Source organism: Psammomys obesus, unplaced genomic scaffold, assembly GCF_907164565.1.
Source record: "Psammomys obesus unplaced genomic scaffold, mPsaObe1.curated_primary_1811, whole genome shotgun sequence".
Classification (NCBI taxonomy): Eukaryota; Metazoa; Chordata; class Mammalia; order Rodentia; family Muridae; genus Psammomys; species Psammomys obesus.
Genome location: NW_026592118.1, coordinates 29,216,240 through 29,235,725, shown reverse-complemented (window position 1 = coordinate 29,235,725; position 19,486 = coordinate 29,216,240). Strand labels below are relative to the sequence as shown.

The window sequence follows — 19,486 nt, the reverse complement described above, 5'->3', positions numbered from 1 at the left end:
ACAGTGGGGAGGGAAAGGGGTTGTGAGAAGAATAAGCAAGGTGCAAGCCTACTGACCTAAGTTCCATCCTGATATGCAAGAAGACAAATGATCCTACAACTTGTCCTGTGACCTCCACATATGTACTGTAGCATATCCTCATTATAGACACACACACATACACACACACACACACACACACACTGAAGAAAAGAAAGAAAAAGAAGCAGAGAGACTGGTTAGGACGTTAACATAACCATCCATTCAAATAATCATGACAACTAAGATGAATGGAAATGAATAAAGGTAGAAAAATGATATAGTACAAATTTGACCTACCAAGAGGATGGTGACAGGGCTAATAAAACCACAATGACTGAAGAATTCTAGGTCTTAGCAATAGAGAATGTATAAAAGCTATGCAATTCATTGAGATGAAGAGAATTATTTTATATTTTCTGGGAAAGGCAAGGTATTTTATGGCTATGTCACTCGAGGTCAGTGCAAAGAGATGGCAGTTGAATATTTAAATGTAGCACTCAACAGAGATGTTAAAAATGAAGGTACACATGTGGCCATTAATATATGACTGCTGGGAAGAAAACAAAAGCACAGAAGAAAAAGGGGCCTCAACCTATGTCTTGGGGGTCACTCCACTAATTCTGGCAGGTAGAGGAGAAACAATAGAAAGAGAAGACTAGTGGGGCAAGTGAACTGCAGATGCTAAGATAACACAATGCTTCCAGAAGACTTTATGACTGTCTCTGAGTAGCTGAGTGGGTGAAGGTAAGAGTGACTTCTAGAGAGCCAAGAGGTGCTAGGTAACCTTCATAATAATACCTTAAATGGAGCAGATGGTAAAAACCCAAGGACAGATGATGGGGTTTGGTCTGATACTATGGTCCCCAATTACTGGTCCCCAAGATCTGGTTGCTGGTCAGAGGAGCACATCCTCAAGTACACCAATCTTTGTTGTGTAACCCTTGCTCTACCTAATTAATAAAGTTGCTGAAGCCTGTAACTGGCAGAAGAGAAGTAAATGGAGATGAAGTTCCCAGGCTTGGGGTCTCAGAGGGACCAGGAGGCTGGGAGGAGGAGAGAGAGGATGGAGGCTGGCATGATAGAACAGAAGCAACTCAGACAGTTAGGATTAAGACAAGTAACATGGGGTGTGTATCTGGGAAATAGAAAAATAGCTCAGAGGATTGATACCTGCCCAGTTACTGTGCTTTAAAGCTTTTATAAATCCAAGAGGTCTCTGTCTCAATTATTTGGGAACAAGCCAGGGTAGAGAAGCCATTGGGATTCTAATATCCTCATCTTTAACAGACAGAGGAGATGGAAACCTACCTGGAGCAGATTCAGAAGAGAATGGGAGGTGACATAGTAAAGAGTTAATGCAAATGACTTTTTATTATAGTCATTTGTGTGTGTGTGTGTGTGTGTGTGAGAGAGAGAGAGGGAGAGAGGGAGAGAGAGAGAGAGAGAGAGAGAGAGAGGAGGAGAGAGGGAGAGAGAGAGAGAGAGAGAGAGAGAGAGAATATGTGCCACAGCATACATATGGAAGTCAGAGAACTAGTTGCAGTAATCAGTTCTCTACTTCCACTTTCCAGGAATAGGCTGTCTGTCCTGGAAGTGAGTGCCTTTACGTAGTGTCTTAGGATTACTATTGCTGTGATGAAACATGATGACCAGAAGCAAGTTCAGGAGGAAAGGGTTTATTTGCGTTACACTTCCACAGAGTACTCTATCACTGAAGAACGTCAGGATGAGAACTCGAACAGGGCAGGAACCTGGAGGCCTGCAGGAGCTGATGCAGAGGCCATGGAGGGCTGTGGGCTCCTCTAACTGGCTTGCTCATCATGGCTTGCTCAGCCTGCTTTCTTCTAGAACCCAGGACCACAAGCTCAGAGATGGTACCACCCGCAATGGACTGGGCCCTCCCATCAATCACTAATTAAGAAAACATCCTACAGCCAGATTATTGAAGCATTTTCTCAACTGAAGTTCAGATAACTCTAGCCTGCATCAAGGTGACCAAAATTAGCCAGCACACTGCACTCCGTCATCTTACTAGCCTGCCAATAACTGGGACTCACTCTTATCAGAAGTGAGACTATGGACATGAAAAAGAAAGTTTATTTAGTTGTGTAATACACAGAGGGGAGTAATTCCAAATTTTAACCCCCCCCCCCCCCATGCACACAGTAGTGGGGTTTGACCACAGGGCTTCAAACATGCTAGATAAGCACTCTGAGACATTCTCAGCCCAGTACAACATATTTTCTGGTTAACAGGTGCCTGACATGTAAATGACACTTAATTTTTTGATTTACATATACTATATACAGAATCCACTTGTGAGTTTTTGAAGATGCATTACTTTAAATTCAAGACACAAATGAATGTAAGAGAGGATATAAGTCCTTACCTCTCTGGTTTGGTTTTCACTCACAGGCTGAAATCTAGGCACGGTCTTAAGTTGTTCCTCTAGCTTCTGTATTTCTTGTTGGAACACATCTCTCTCATGCTCTCTATCTATCGCTTGCTCCTGAAATTTAAAGATAATGATAACAGTAATGACAATGAAAACGATGATAATAATAGGTTGGGCATGGAGGCACATGTCTTTAATCCTAGTACTTGAGATGCAAAGGTAAGCAAATTTTATAAGGTCAGTTTGGTCTACCTAGCAAGTTCAACATGAACCAGGGTTTCACAGTGATCCTGTCTAAAAAACAAACAAACAAACAAACAAACAAACAAAAACTATAAGGTTCACGAAACACTATTATTTTTTTGTTTAATATTTATTGTCCCTATCATTTCTTATATCCCTGTAAGATACAGGGGGTTTAAAAATAATAGACTGATACACAAACACCCCAAACCAAAAAGGCTTAACTAGTAAACCCTTTTTGGGGGTTGGTGGTTATAGTTCATTGTCTCTCTGGGCTCTTCCATAAGAACTTGAGTATTTATAAATCATTTCCAGAATCATCCTTCTTATTCAAACAATGTTAAGTTCAATGTAATAGAAGAGTAAGATGAATTTGTAAAAAAGAAAAACCCACTGCTAATTCAGTCTTAGAACAGAAAATGAGCAGCATAAATCAGTTTGCTTAATCCTATTATACCTAATATATAAAATTTAAGCAACTGATTCTCAGACAAGTGAAGGTCATAAGCTTATGAAGCCCTAAAGAAGATGTGTTGTGTGAAAAGGAAAAAAAAAAAAAAAAAAATCAATGACATTTTGGGTGAGAGCAATGCCAGCACGACAGTTGTGCCAGTGCCAAGGGCCACACTGGGCGCTGTGCTTATCTTCTGTGCAGGAAGCAGCTGTAGCTCTTGGGAGTCTCTTGGGAGTTTTGGCTACTAGTTAAAGGAAAACCCGGAAAAAGCTTAACTTCGAAGTTCGAGAACCTCGTTGCTTACGGTTATTCATAAATTGAATGTACTTTTAATTTGTCTTTAAAAAATATTCATGCATTAAACGCTTACATTTTTCGCTGCTGTTGTTTCTAAGAATTCAACTCAAAGACTGAATAGCAAGCAGACCTTAATTGTACTATTGGGCTCCATCCTCCTCCCTAGTGGTCATCCAGCCACCAATCCACCTCGCTGCACACCCTTCCATCTTCTCACCCATCTCCCCACCAGTCCATCTGTCAGTCCATCTAGCTACCTGCCCATCTACTTACCTATTTGTCCATCCAGCCACCCACCCTCCCACCCATTCATATCTACCTGTTCATTCAAACAACCAACACATTGTTTCAAAATGAAGCATAAGACAAAGACACTTACACCCAAAAATTTTCTCATTTTTTCTAGCTGTTTTTCCTGTGCTTGGTTTTGCTGCTTTAGATCTGTAAGTTCGGCATTTTTTTCTTTCTCCAGCTCTACAAATCTATTAACTTGTTCTTCAACATCTGTTTCTAGAGCTTTCACTAGTTTTTGCAGGTCACAATGCATTTTTTCAGCTTGACACTGTACTTCCAGCTTTTCATTCATTAGTTTTTCTGTCTCCTGTAGAAATTCTGTTTACAAATGTGACAGTACATTTGGTTAAATTATGATTCATATGTTATGATAATGAAGTCACTGACTACTATTTTAAACTTTATCTTCATGAAACAAAGGCTGAGAGTTGGTTTAAATACATTAAAAAGTAAATACTCTGTAGACCAGGCTGGTCTCGAACTCACTCATATTGATCTGCTTGCCTCTGCCTCCTAGGTGCTGGGATTTGCCTCAATCTCTTAGAAAAGAATGGGCATTGACTTCAGTAAATCATAAAATATACAATCTCCTAATATTTACATTAAAATGATTTGTGGTTTGTTAATACTTACAAAAATAAAAATTTAACTAATGCTTGGGGAGAGTAAATGCTCTCTGATGGAAATAACAAAGGAGTTTACTCCTACACAACAGAATAAACTGCTGATAATAAAATTATAAAGAAGTAGCAAAAATGAGAATTACTATTACAAAAAGATATTTTTGTGAAAACAACATAGTAAATAACAAAGTAATACATTTTCATGATTAGGAAAAGTACAAAGTTCAACTGAATTAAAACAGAAAACGCTGACCACATTTTTAAGCACAGGTAAAACTGAATCCATTTCTAAACCACAAAGCTGCCTTTGTGTCCACTCCCAATGAGTGCAGCCAGAAAATGCTGTAAATCTTTAACCAAGAAAAGAGAGAGGACGGTGACAAAATCAAACTTTCTGGTTACTCTTATGTTTTATTATATTAGATCCCTATCCATGAACTACCTTTGCATGTTTACATGTCTGTGCATCAAGGGGACATGAACTTGTACAGGGGCGGTTTGGTTAGTATATCAAGAGCAGACTGTGACATCTGATAAGATGGTCTTCAGTTTTGTTATATGAGCAAGTGAAATGAATTAATAAGTGTAGAACAGTGTCTGTGTGAGGATTAGCTGATGTTAATGTACTGAGAAAGTATAGAGAACAAAAGAAAAAAAAAGACCCTCTAGAATTTTTATACCAACTGAATGTGCTAACATTGTATTCAGATCTGGGTTCTATAGAAAACATCCTTCTTCTAAAATAATACCATTATTAGGTGTTAATATCAAAGTAAATCAAACACAAAGTTTCTTAGTAAATTCATTAATTCATTTGCTACCATCGTCTTACAAAATTTTCTGTTTTGCAAGGAACACACTGAAAAACTTGAGACCAGAGAATTTAATGTATTCACAAATGAAAATATTTTGTTTCTTAAAAATACTCATTTTTTTCTTTGAAAAAACATAAAAATGGTTTTAGGCTCTGTGCAAAAACAGATGAAATAAGATGATGGTGACCACGAACCTCAGTTGTTAATAGTAAATCAAAACATGTTTTTATTATGCTGTGTTACTGTTGCAAAGAAAAACTAAGTATGAAAGAACCACAACAGAAACTGCAAAATTAGACGTGTTAGTTGAAAATCAAGGGTCACCCGAAGGTTTAGTTGTGAGTGCGGCATCCGCCAACAGTGCATGCGACCGCACACACCTGGTCCAGGTGCTGCATCAGCAGCAGCAGCTGTTGGCTCTACTAGAGTGAAGAGAAAACAGAAAACAAAAGCACAGTTATGTCTTCTACCTCCTCACATGGGATAATGCACATCTGTACGGTAAAAAGCTGGCATCGTTGCTTATCGTCATTCTGCCTCTTGCATACTCTGTATGTATGACACGAGCGCTTTCAACCTTAAAAAGTCCAGCCCTAGACCTGTGCCAAACCAATCTGAACACTCCCTCAAGGGGGAGGTGTAGGTTGCATTTTTAAGTTGCTAAAACTAGAGAAACTCCAAATTTATAGAGCCCTACTGTGCACTTAAAATCAAACAAGGTGGGGGAAACTGGATTCAAAGTCCATGGTCAAAAAGACAAATGTTTACTGCTCAACAAGCTTTAACTTCAAGATATAAAAATTAGTCATGATCTCTGAACCCTCCTAGCTAAGATATCTTCCAGGTCTCCTCGACTGGAGGCCCACACTGCCTACACCTGTTCATAAGCAGTGGCAGGTCAGTGCTCGTGACATGTTCATTCCCTTTTCCACTAAAAGACCTCTGTGGTACCATTTCCAAGATACACCACCTAGCTGCTTGTCACGTTTACTTCTGATATAGCTGTTTCAACATGAATAATCTTCATTTTCTGTTAACTGTTAATATCCTTAGAGGCAAAATACATAATGTAATTCCATAAAAATGGCTAATGACATTTACTGTTAAAGTATATTTTCTTATGATTTTCCAAGTTCATGTATAAAATATCTGAGTAATGGCAATGAAGAGGATAACCTGTCATATGAGCATCTGAAGAATAAAGACAGAGAAGGAGCTACAGGACACAAAGTCTCAGTACGTACGCTGTTCCACTGGGCCAGCCTCTGCTCTCAAGACCTCCATCTGCATGGACAGCAACTCTCGTTCCTCTTGCATCCGCTGATGCTCTGATTCCAACTCATGTAGCCTGCTGCTCAGACATAACAGCTCTTGCTCAAGACGATGTATTATATCAGTTTTTTCCTGAATTTGTCTTTCGAAAACAATTTTTTCATCCAAATATCCATCAATGAGAACTATAAGATACAATGTAAGGAAATGGAATTGCTTCTAATTTAAATTCACCATCAGGTTTTGTTTTTTGAGACAGAATCTTGCTGTTGTACCCTAAGCTAGCCTTAAACATTGTGATCCTCTACGCTGGCCTTCTGAGAGGTGAGGTAGCAGATACGTGCATCTAGGTCAAGTTTATCGTTAGATTCTAATACTAACAACAGAAAGCATTCTGTTAGCAAAACCTTAAATCACTGCATCCTTTTAAGAGCCTTGAATGAATGTTGACAGCCTGACGCTGAACTTTCCTGTGTCTTGTAGTGCAGTCTTTTTCTTGTTTACACTGTGCAAAAACATGAAACTTCCCAAAAGTGTCCAGTACTTCTATCCTGAAGTACCACAACACACATATGTAACTCCGTTTATTAAACCAACAGAAATAGACAGGCTCCTAGGAGCTTAAAATACACCAAATGTTTGTGAATTGAATCGCATTTTAAATATAGCAGAGAAAGCTGATATTTTAAGCAATTCTAGAAGGCCAACACCCTCAACAGCCCAGGCAAATAAAAGAGGGCTTCGGCAACTTGCAGCTTGCAATAACCATTTAATTATGAGCTTATATCATTCAAACAACAGCTTCAGCATCAACTTCCTCATTTTTTAAGGAATTAGCTGATGCTCACTCTCACCTACCTTTGAATTATCTAGAAGTTTTAATGTTATCGCCAATCCTATACATTCTTTTTATAAGTGTGTGTGTATGCGCACCCGCGCATGTACATTCTTACATTTTTTCATTGCCTAGGGAAACTCTGAGGGGAAACTACAACTCTCTTTCAATGGTCACTGTAAATTAGACTGGGTCTACAAACTGGCTGCGCGTCTCCAGGTCTCAGAGGCTCTTCAGCCAGCGTGCTTACCGTCGGCCTTGCTGAGCTCCGAGGCCAGTTGCTCTCGGGCCCTGCTCTCCTTATCAAGGCGCTCCCGCAGCTGCTCTTGGCACTGAAGTGCCTCTGCCGCCTCCTGCTTTTGTCTAAATGACTCGCGCATCAACTCCGTCTGTGTAACTTTCGCGTGTTCAAGCTAACCCAGGAGGGCAAGAGGACACAAAGGAAAATTAAGTGTTGGAAATTCAGTGTCATTTCTCATAAACAAGCAAAAACTAAGAGAGGTTCTCAAATAATACAGCCAAATGCTTGTGGGGTGGTAACAGCAGGTGGGACGAGATAGGCCGACACACACATTTGCTGTATGCACTTTTTGTAAGAGGTAGAGGCAAGTTTCAGGGAGCTGCAGAAGAGGCTCCTTGCTTTCCATCAGTGGACATACATTCTGTCACAGAGAGGGGCTACAGAGCAAGGGAAGCAAAGCTACTGTACTTGCCACAGACTTGCAGGTGACTATGCGGTCTAGGCAAACCTTCAACAGTTAGACTGGTAACTGCTTCAGTCCTGAAGTGAACTATGTGCTAGACTAATAATATGTGGCATCAAAAGCAAAATCACAGAGAAGTAATAAATGAAATTATAACACATGTGTTCATTAAACTAAAAGCTTTGTACTTCTGAAAGGATTTATAAAAACTCTAGAGCTTCTTAAGATATACTGTTTATTAAAAACCCTTGGACCACAGAAACATCTGAAGGGGACTAGATTTTTAATGATTCTATTGTATCATCACAAACAACATAATATAAACACATAATTATATATAGTCATATATAGTTAATATACTGATATAATTCATATAATAAAGTGTAATACTTAAAATTACTTCTGTTTCCCATGAGTAGTATCTACCATAAAACTGTCACTAAAGCTTATAGTCGCTCTAAATCAGTGTTTCTCAACCTTCCGAATGCTTCCACCCTTTATGAATACAGTTCCTCATGCTGTAGTAAACCCCAACCATAAAACTATTTTTGTTGCTCCTTCATAACTGTACTTTTGCTACTGTTATGAACTGTAATATAAATATCTGTGTTTTCCGATGGTTGTGGGCAAACCCTGGGAAAGGATCGTTCTACCCGCAAAGGGTCCACAGCTCACACATTGAGAACCACTGCTCTACTTAAATGTCCAAAATCCCAACATGCAGTTACTCTTGTTTTAATAAGATGTTTAAAATATCACTGAAAACATTATTTCAATGAGAATTCATACGAAATGGAAAGTATATCAACACAAAAGATAACTTTATATAAAAAACTTTTAATTGCGAAAAGGATTTATTCTTTTTAAATGTAAAACACATTCATTTAGATTGTCAAGAAACATGACCATAAAGTATGAACTCATCTGTATACAAATACCTTTTTGAATTTCTTGAAACCCCTAGTTCCAAAAGTACTCATCCCTTCTGAATACACATACGTAAATCCCTCAGTAAATTATCTAACTGTCACCTACTGAAAGTGTGAACTCTTTAAGTTCAGGCTGTAACGAAAATAGCCGCATTTCTTTCCATATTTTAAATTTATTACAGAGGTTCAACAAGCAAAATACAATCTTGCTTTCCATGCGTAAACTGCCAAACCTTTGCTTTTATCTCTCATTTCATAATGTCTAAGGTAAGCTAAGTGGCGTGACAGTGCACTTAAAGATTTACAAGAAAAAGAAAGGAGAAGAAGGAGAAGAAGGAGGAGGAGGAGGAGGAGGAGGAGGAGGAGGAGGAGGAGGAGGAGAAGAAGAAGAAGAAGAAGAAGAAGAAGAAGAAGAAGATTGTTGAACCAATCAAACAGAATAAAGCTACCAAACAAATTAGACTAGAATATACTGGGATCCAAACTTCACTGGGATAAGATTCTCTTCAAAATTTTAGCTAAACAATTTATTCTTGAATTTCTACCATCCAAGCAGGGCACAATTGATTCCTACTATGTGCAACAGCATGCTATATATTTAACTTCAGAGTTTTTACTTTTCAGCAAACAGCAGTAAAGTGTGGGTAAAGCATTAGTAAATATTCTGTCACTTTAAAACTTGTTGTGAGGTAGCAAAACTATTCTGAAAATCATCTCGCATGTTAAATATTAGCTAGGATTTTTAGTTAAAGTCACACAAGTCATAAAAAAATGAGAATAGCTTACAAAGAATGTTTACAACACATTTAAAGAGCCTACAAACTGGAAATATTGAACATGTAGGCATTTTTCTGCTGAAATTTAACCTTAGCAGTGTTTACAAACACATTTCACTTTAAAAGCTGAAAAGGTTATTTCTCTATAGAACAGGCTTATTCAAACAGAAAACAAGTCTCCGGGGCTGTAAGAGAATCCAGAAGACAAGCCCCCTTTCCCTGTCTAGAGCTACAGCCAAGAAGGCAACTGACTGCAAGCATGTTCTAACTGGCTTAGCAAGTCCCTAGGCAGTTCTCGACAGCACATTGCCCTTTCTCGCCAATATACTCATTCAATTTTTTTATTTTGGATCAGGGTTACACATGGACACACCATCTTACGGACAGGACTGGCACTGGAGAAAGCTACTATTTTTCTCATTCTCCTATCTGAAGTCAGAAGCAGCCAAGTAGGAGTTTTGGGAGCACATTTAGCCTTTGCACACACCTCAGGTGTGTGAGCAGCTAACACTCCAGCAGCAAAGCCAGGGCCTGTTCCCTTCAGCCTGCATAAAGACCATGCTATGCTCATCTCACCACAGTTTACCGCATTTCTAAAGTGCTCTTGTATACTTACTGAATAAGGAGGGGTAGGCAGTGAAATTTTAGAAATAAGCTTTAATATCTGTCCATTTCTCTTGTGAGTAAAACGAAAAATAGAAGTGTTGATAATTACTGAGTTATTTTCATCCAAATGTTCAGACAGAGGATAAGGATGTGGCAAAGGCACTCGAGACTCAACTTCATAAATGTCTTCCTCCTGCTCTTCCAACCAAGAGCTACTGCGCTGGACAGTGGCCAAATAGGTCCTGTAAGAATCCATCCTAGAGAAAGCTGCCAAGCTTCTTTGTCTGCTCCATGAGTGTTTTTTCAAACTGCATTACAAAGTTCCTTTTAACTTATTAAAACTTCCTATACTAGCATGAAGTTCTCCTTTTAGTACTCACAAGTAAAACTAATTCATATAATCTGAAAAGATTAAAAAGTTCAGCTTAAAAAAGAAAAAAACAATTCCTAAATTTCAAACAAGTCCATCAAGTCAGAACCAAACAAAAGCAAAAAGTAACAAAATGCAACAAACAAAAATTAGTCCCAATCAGAACAATTAAATCCTTGACAAATGAAAGAATAAAACTATAAAGGCCTAATTAGCCGAGCAATAGAACTTGTCGGTATCTAACGTGCCGTGGTAATAAGTAAGCCTCCCAAGCAGATCCTGGCAGGCACGGGCAGCGTGTACATCTCCATGGCAGCACTCTTGAGAAAAGCAGCTGAGCTGCCCTTGTTCTTCAAGGCTCACGGTTCAAAGGAAAAGCTCCTCTGAAAGGAGCTATTCAAATAACCTCCATGCTCAGCCAGAGGCCTAGGTCAGAGTCCCCTGAGGAACAGCCTGACAGAGGGTGTGGCTAAGTATCTGTACCTTTACGGCCACTGACAGGTGGAAGAGGAGTACGCCCACACAAGCCTGCCTAACAGGATCCAAGTTCCACGTCAGAGCTTTGAAGAAGGTATTTAGACAAGTTTATAATGCTTTGGAAGATAAGCTAGTGTTTTTCCATCCCACTAAAAAGTTGCTTTAAGGATATAAAATAGAGAGTATGCTGGTGTTCACATTACTAATTTGATATTCAAGCATATCAAATATCATTATTTCTGAAGAAAAAAACAAAAAACCAAAAAAAACAATTAGAACCTAGCTGGTATTTCCTTAGAAATAAACCATTTAAGAAACCACTGACCTATAAGTGCTTTGGTTATAACCCCTTTTCACAGTTTCCTAGAGTGCATGTAAGAAAAACTTTCTTTTTAAGGCTGTATTATATATGAAACTTGGCAATGACATTCTCTGCAGCAGCCTGTGAGCCCTGAGAAAGATGTTAAAGCCGAAGTTGGGAAGAACAGATAGTCTCTGGTACCTCTAGAACCTTGAGTAACAGTGAGTGAGACAGCAACTCAGAATCTTAACTTACTTAAAAAGTATTCTTCATAATTGAATATTCTCAACAAAGAGAGTTGCTTTAAATGAGAGATATTCATTTTGATGGTTTTGTTTTCAATTCTATAACTAAAACCACAAAAATCTTTATCTAAATGGAAAAATCTATACTAGAGGAGGCAAGTAATACCATCAAGAATTTATTTTATAATCATTCTCATTACATAATCTGTTCTGGGATTCAAATTCTTCTTAGCAAGCTAATAAGCAGGAAAAGAAAAACAAAAACAATGAAACCACACACATACAGAAACAGAGAGACAGACAGACACACAGAAAGACAGACTGAGAGAATGAAATTGATTTTCCATGAGAAGTCCAGAAACCTAAGAGCTGGGGAGCCTGTGGTTGGGGAACAGTGAAGCAGAGGTCTTCACATGCTGGTGATTCCTGTTTACCATAGATGCTTACACAGTCAAGTTAGTTGGAGATGTCCTATCACTGGTACAAGATGGAAGAATAACCTCATCAGTGCTGCAGTTAAACGTCACTCCACTTTTCTCCATGCACATGTGGGCTGTGCTTGTATGTGGTGCAAGTTCACGTGGAGGCCAGAGGAGAAAGTCAGGAATCACCCTGAATTACTCTTCCATCCTATTTGTTGACGTAGGGTCTTCCCATCAAATCCAGAGCCTGTATTGTCTGTCACCTTGCGGGGGGCAGGGCACCTTTCTCTGTCTTCTGGGACTAGAATTACAGATGAGCCACCAGGCCCACTCTGCATTTTTGTGAGTTCTGCGAACTTTCAACTCTCATCTTCATACAAGATCTTCATGGCAAGTGTTTTAACTACTGAGCCAGCTCCCTGGCCCTACATTTAATTTAAATTGTGAAAAATTCAAAACTGAAGGAGGACTTTGCCTTACTCGTTGAGATGGTCTCTCACTGAACCGGGCTACAGTGCTTAGTCAGTAACTCTAATAATCCTCTGTTTACGGTTGCTCCCCAAACAGTGTGATTATAGGAGAATGAGCCATGCCTAACTGTTTACATAGGCATTAGAGACCCAAACCCATGTTCTTGTGCTTGGGCCTAAGAACACTCTTACTGAGCTGTTTCTCCAGCCCCTCTATGTGGAGTTGAATGAGGTGCAGAAGATACAAATACGACCAGCAAAAAAATTCTCCCTTAAGATAGTCTTTCCTTATTTTCTCTGTAAATTGGTATATTTTGATAATCTGGCATTCTGTTTTGCTTATTTGAAGAAAGAACAAAATCATGCAGATAAAAAATATTCTTCAGGCACAGTAACACTTAAGTCAGTGGCCAGAATTAGGCATATGGGTAAGAGACAAGAGGTAGAATATATACTAGATTAAGATGATTTAGCATGGGCAAAGATTCTTGATAACTGTGGTGGTTTGAATAAGAATGACCCTCATAGGCTCATATACTAGAATGTTTAGTCACCAAAGAGGGGAACTGTTTGAAAGAATTAGAAGGATTAGTAGGTACGGCCTTGCTGGAGGAAGCATGCCACTGGAATTAGACTCTGAGGTTTCAAAGGCCCGTGCCAGGCCCAGGCCCAGGCCTAGTCTCTCTCTCTCCCTCTCTGTTTCTTTGCCTGCCTGACGTCATGCTCTCTGACTAAGCCTTTGAAACTGTAAGCCCTCAATTAAATGTTTTCTTTCATAAGAGTTGTCTTGGTCATGGCGTCTCTTCACAACAAGAGAAAAGTAACTAAGACAGTAATAGTGTATGGCTGGTGATACTAGTACATGACTAGTAATACTTGTTCAGGAAGAAGACCCTCAGCTAAAGTAGTTCAAAATATGCTCTATTGCTTCTGTCCAGTTTTAGAAGAAGTCACACTTGCTTCTATTTATGTACATCAAAATTCTGTAAAAAGCATTTTCTTTTTAAATAACCAAGAATACAGATTAAGGTAAGAAACTGCACACATTAGGGGCTGGAAAGATGGCTCCATGCTGAAGAGCACCTGTTGCTAGTCCTGAGGACTGGGGTTTGATTCCTAGGAGTAACATGGCAGCTCACAATCGTACGTAACCCTAGCCAGGCTGATACACTCTTCCAGCCTCTATGGGCACCAGCAAGCAAGTGGTGCCCATATGTGCTGCCCAAACATCCATATACATAAAATATGGTACTAAAAAGAAACAACACACCAACACACACACACACACTCACATGTACACGAGCACATGTGTGCACCCGAAAGTATTTTAGAGAACAAACATTCAAAAATTCAGTATGATGGTTTAATTGAACTTACATATTAAAAGCATACAAATGTCCTTATAATAAAAATGGTAAAATAAAGTTACTTCATTTTTTTAAAGTTTCAATTATCCAGACTAACATATGACTACCATTAGTTTCTAAATGATCAAAAATTAATACATATTAAATATAAATTTATAGTATAGTATAGTAAAGTATAGTATAGGGCTGATTACTTTCCTCCAATAAAACCTTAGATATAATTACACATTATGATGCTATTTATCTTTTTCTCTATAAAGTATTGTTTTCACATTGTAAAAATGACTGTTGCTCTTTTTACTTAAGAAAGAACTAAATCCTGCATAATTAAAAAGCCCTGCCAATGCTAAGCAAGTTGGGGACACCTCTTGATGGTAAAATTATGATATTTAAAAGTGACAAATCAAAATCTTAGTAAACTATTTAACCCACAGATTCATCTATGAGATGTTATTAAAATTGGGAATTAGGAAGCTCACTCTATAGGGATAGCTCCTCACTCATTAATTTCATACAAGAGGTTTTTGAGGGGATCTCATAGCAAATAATCTAAGGCAGTATATAAAACCTTGAATCATGGGACACAATCACTGAAAGACTAGCCTCACAACAAGACATTGCATTTCTCCCCAATTCAAAAGAGAAGAGTCTGTGGACCATACTCTCAAAACCCGCTTCTTTACCAGGGCCTAGAGAGTGCTGAAGAAAGACTGTCTTCAAGCATCTCTACCACAATGTGAGGCAAACATGTGGAATACAACATGCTTTTATGGTGACCCAGGAGAGCGAATGAGAAGTTCATCAGAATAAACACATTATTATATGGACTTAGACCTGCCATTGGGTAAGTATTCAAACTGAATACAGAAAGCCAAACCGTTTTTAATCCGTTTTATGAAACCAGGTTACAATGCAGGTAGATACTTGTCTGGTTCCCTGAAACTTAGTGGAATACTCCCCAGTTCTTTTATTAAATTAGGATGTACCCTAAGGCAGCGGCAAAGCTTAAAATAAGTATAAAGTTTAATCATTTGTCTTCTATTAAAATTACACAATAGAAGCCCACTAAGAACAAAAATGAAGAAAAACAGAAAAGGGAAGAAAGGAGACAACAAAGGAGGAAGAGAGGAACAAATGAACCTTAAATACTCAACATTTACTTAAACTTCTGGACTTTTACAATGAAACTTACCACCCCACCATCACCTGCAATAGTCTTTAAAAGACTACTGTGCTCAGGCTTCCTACCCTCAAGCTAGGTAGAAACTCGATGCTCTGTCCTGCATCTTCTACTCTGTCACTGCCAATCACCTGGCTTCAATCTGAAGAAAAAAAAATCCCACTCTGTCCTTACACCAGCTCTCTTCTCTTTTCATTGAAACTAGATGCCAGGAGACTGATATATTTCTTCAACTGCTTAGGTCTGAACTTTTAGTTCTCCTGTATCACTCTAGTGGACTGTTTCCACCATAGTCACTGCTGACAATCATACTGCTATGACCAAAGGACTCTAAACCCTTAGCACCCCTAACTTTCCCTTGGTCTCTGACACTATTCAGTCCTCTTTGAGCTTTTGTGAAATTACTTGTCTGGCTCTCTTCTTGCCTCTGATTCTCAATATCCTTTGTAGATTTAGCTTTTGTGGTTTTTCCCTTCTCTTTTATATACCAGTATTCTAGGAGTACAAAAACAAAACAACAACAACAAAATAACCAATAATTCTCCCCCATCATTTTATAGCTCCTCTGAGACTATAAAGCTTAGAATGAATTTAGTTTCAGACACATGGCTTATTCCAAGTGTGTTTTATAAGACTGATCCTTCAGGAGAGAGGAGAGAAAAAGAAGCAAAATTATATTTTCAAATTCCTGGCAAAGATGACATTTCTAATTGTGTCCTCTCAAAACTTCAGGCTATCTTCAGAATACCTTTATTTGGATGCCTGGTAGTTTCTACTATTTCCCACATTTTACGGCCTCTAATTGAAACACAGCTTCTCTGAAACGGACCATTATTCACTTCTCTCATGTCTCAAGGATTCAAGCTGAGGTAGTGCACCTTCTACAACGGATTATACCAAAGTCTATTAAATTCTTAAGCACACTGGAAATCAGTTCCCACCTGCCAAAACTTGATCTCTGTCACTTCTCACCTGGAATGTTCTGAGTTTCCCATTGTTCCACATTTGGTACCTCTTTCCTCATCACCTTCCTGCCCACCCACGCCTCACATTACCATTTCAGGAACATCACTAAATCAAATATTTGATACCAATTTCCTGCTAAATAACATACCTTAGTTGCAACCTACATCTCTTTGTTTAGTAAAAAGCTGCAACAATTTATTTCGCAAGGGACTTTGACCTGTGATCATCACCCATTTATCAACTCTCATCTTTTGCCACACTAGTTTTTCATGCTCTGCCTAAGGTGTTTGTCATAATACAGAACTGTCTATTGCTCTTTGACACAGGGCTCCTTTTCAACGGCATTCCCGGCCAACTGTCACACAGTTTTTTTTTCTCAATCAGACACCTAGTCTTTAATTCTTCACTTCCTTTCAAGTCATTCTTTCTTGAACCAGACTTTAATGTCTGCTACTCCACTGAAATGGTTCTTGGAAGGTCCTAATATTGTCAGGATTTCAAAACCCAAGTTTCAGTTTACATTCACCATACCCATCAGCGTTATGTGATAGTGAGTCACTCAAATTCAGGGGTGGAAGTTCTACTGAGTAAGAACATCAACTCTCAAGTTGAACTGCCTGGGTTCACAGTATGACTCTACTCCTCGACTATAAGCTGGGCAAGTGACCCCTGGAGCTTGTTTCTGTGTCTCTGTCTTGCAAGTACACCCATCACACACACCTCTACTTCAGTCTATCTTTAGCAAAGGGCCAAAGTGCTGGCTCTGAAAATTGAGGATCTCACTATCCAAAGATGGAAAGACTCTATGTGCTTTAAGCAATGACTATGTAAACAATGTAATAGTCCTCATTTACAAAAAGAAAAACAAAACAACCCTATCATTACACAAAAACAGAGGAATCAAATCATAAGCATGGTTTGTTAAGGCAATTGAAGGCAGGCTTGAAAGTGTACACAAATACGATTTCATTAATACCCTCTTAAAAAGACAGCACCATAGGAAGCCAGTGTGTGTAAAAGGCAGGAGTGGGAGATGGCTGACTGAAAAGAACAGAACCACAGAACACCGGCAATGGAGTTACGCTGTATTGTGACTTCAGTGTAGGTACATGTCACTCTCGACCGGGAGAACTGTCCACACAGTTAATTTTCTCAAATTACAAAGATTAAGAACCACAGGAAGAAGCCAAAATGAAAAAATTTCACAAACTGAGTTTAAGTGTGTAATAAAAATCATACAGTGGAGCAAGGGAGAAAAGAGTCAACATAACGAACTTTGAAAAACAGTATTATGATGTAGACTATAATGCTAAAGACAGAAAGCATTATCTATATATACTTTATTACAAACTATAGCTAGTAAACTTAAGTTTATCTCAGAGGTATACATTAACAATTCTGAAATTACCTAAGAATTAGCCAAGATTAAAGGCATAAAGAAAAATGCAACAGAAAAGGAAACTCTCCTTTCCTTACTGCTGAAGAACACTTTCAAAAAGACAGGGAAGGAAAATCAATGTTATGGATCAGGACCAAAGGAATCAGTCTGTATTTTGTTGTTTTTTGAGACAGGGTCTCTCTACATAGCCCTGGTTAGCCTGGAACTCACTTTGCCTTGAACTCAGAGAGCTGTCTGCTTCTGCCTCCTAAATGATGGGGAGTTTACTTTATAAAACTCACACACACAATTTCCAACTGCTCACTAAATGGAGCTATGATATCCAAGTACCTATAAGCACATTCAGCACCCAGATCTTGGTTTAGGTAGGGTTTCCAATAAAAGGAACATCTACTTTATGGAGAAGTGGTTGATCCCAATGCTGGGACTGAGAAAATACAAAACACGATAGTGTGTATTACAGGACAAATGCTCAGAAGAGAAAGTATTCTCAAAGGACACAAAAGCTGACCTGAAAGACTTCGCAAGGCTAAAGCTGGAATAAAACAATTAACAATAAATAAAGTTATAACCCACAGAATAAAGCAGCCCCAAATTCATAATTCTGACTAGGTTAAATTCATGATAGCCCATGCTTCAGAAAAATTGTGAGTGAATAAATGAATGAGCAAAACATAAAATCATCAGGCAAGATCCAACAGTGAATACTAAAACTTGTATATGTTGATAAAAAGGGAATAGAAAGACGTCAGAGCTAGAGTTTGGGAGGAATGAAGTAAAAACTATTTCAGGGCCACTGTACTCATAAACCCATACGAGCCGCAGCAAAGGATCAAACTAGTCAATGGTCCATCAGGGATGGGAGGGGCACATGAGATCACAACCTTATCTGGGGAGATATTCACAGTTTATGGCTGCTAGGAGGGAAAGTCAGTTTTCTTTAGGGGTGTGGTCTCTGGTAGACTGATCATGCTCCAGTGGATGGACCCACACCCATGTGTATATAAGTAGCAGTAACTAAACTGTTTGTTATTTAAAGTGTGTGTGTGTGTGTGTGTGTGTGTGTGCGTGTGTTTAAGTCATTAGACATTCTAGCAGAAAAAAAATGTTATCAAATGTCTGTTTTAGTGATGTTCCTGAAATGGTGATGTGAGGGATGGATGGGCAGGGAGGTGGTGAGGAAAGAGGTACCAAATGTGGACCAATGGGAAACTCAGAACATTCCAGGTGAGAAGGGATGGAGATCAAGTTTTGGCAGGTAGAAATTGGTTTCAAGTGTGTAAACACACTTTTTGTTTATTTGTGGTTTTGTTTTGTTGTTTTGTTTTTCGAGACAGGGTTTCTCTGTGTAGCCTTGGCTGTCCTGGACTTGCTTTAAAGACCAGGTTGACCTTGAACTCACAGAGATCTGCCTGCCTCTGCCTCCCTGAGTGCTGGGATTACAGGTGTGCACCACCATGCCCAGCTGTGTTTAAGAATTTAATAGAAGTTGGTATAATCCGTGAAAATGAAAATGCATGAAAATGAAGGGAGTACCTCAGATCTGAATCCTTGACTGATAAGGTTAATGAAGAAATATGTATCATCACCAGACAAAAGAGTAGTAAAACTGAAATGGTTTGTATTTAGTTAGCAGAATTGTCACAGTGTAATCTGTTATCTTCACAGTCATAGTGTGAGTATGCTGTTTGTGTGTTGAGCAAGTAATACAGGACAATTGCAGTATTTTTGCAGCTTTTCTGTGCATCTAAAGTTATTTTTAAGTGAAATATTAAAAGTGCTTAGTGAATCCACACCTCGTAAAGAATTAACAAAGTTCTTTATGATCTGGTTATCATTCTGATCACCTTTCCCACACTTCCTTCACACTTTGCTCTAGTATAATGATCTCTTTTCAGTCATAGTGCATGGCCTTCACACCTATTCCTCTGTGGGAACATTCTTTCCATTTACCTGTGTGATGGTCTCCCTCATTTTCTTTCCAAAAAATAATGATTTTATTATTTTATGCATACACGTTTTGCC

At 38.7% G+C, this 19,486-nt stretch overlaps 1 protein-coding gene across 8 annotated transcripts in view; it reads right to left on the bottom strand.

Annotated features, from left to right (window-relative positions):
• The window catches only part of Akap9 (A-kinase anchoring protein 9), a 132,171-nt gene that overhangs the window by 44,367 nt on the left and 68,318 nt on the right, over nt 1-19,486 (bottom strand). For all 8 annotated transcript variants that reach the window (XM_055612829.1, XM_055612821.1, XM_055612827.1 and 5 more), the window contains 4 exons: nt 7,500-7,662; nt 6,387-6,599; nt 3,790-4,022; nt 2,411-2,530 (listed from right to left, as the gene is read on the bottom strand). In XM_055612829.1, the coding sequence (XP_055468804.1) occupies nt 2,411-2,530; nt 3,790-4,022; nt 6,387-6,599; nt 7,500-7,662 (729 nt within the window). The remainder of the gene's footprint in view (nt 1-2,410; nt 2,531-3,789; nt 4,023-6,386; nt 6,600-7,499; nt 7,663-19,486) is intronic.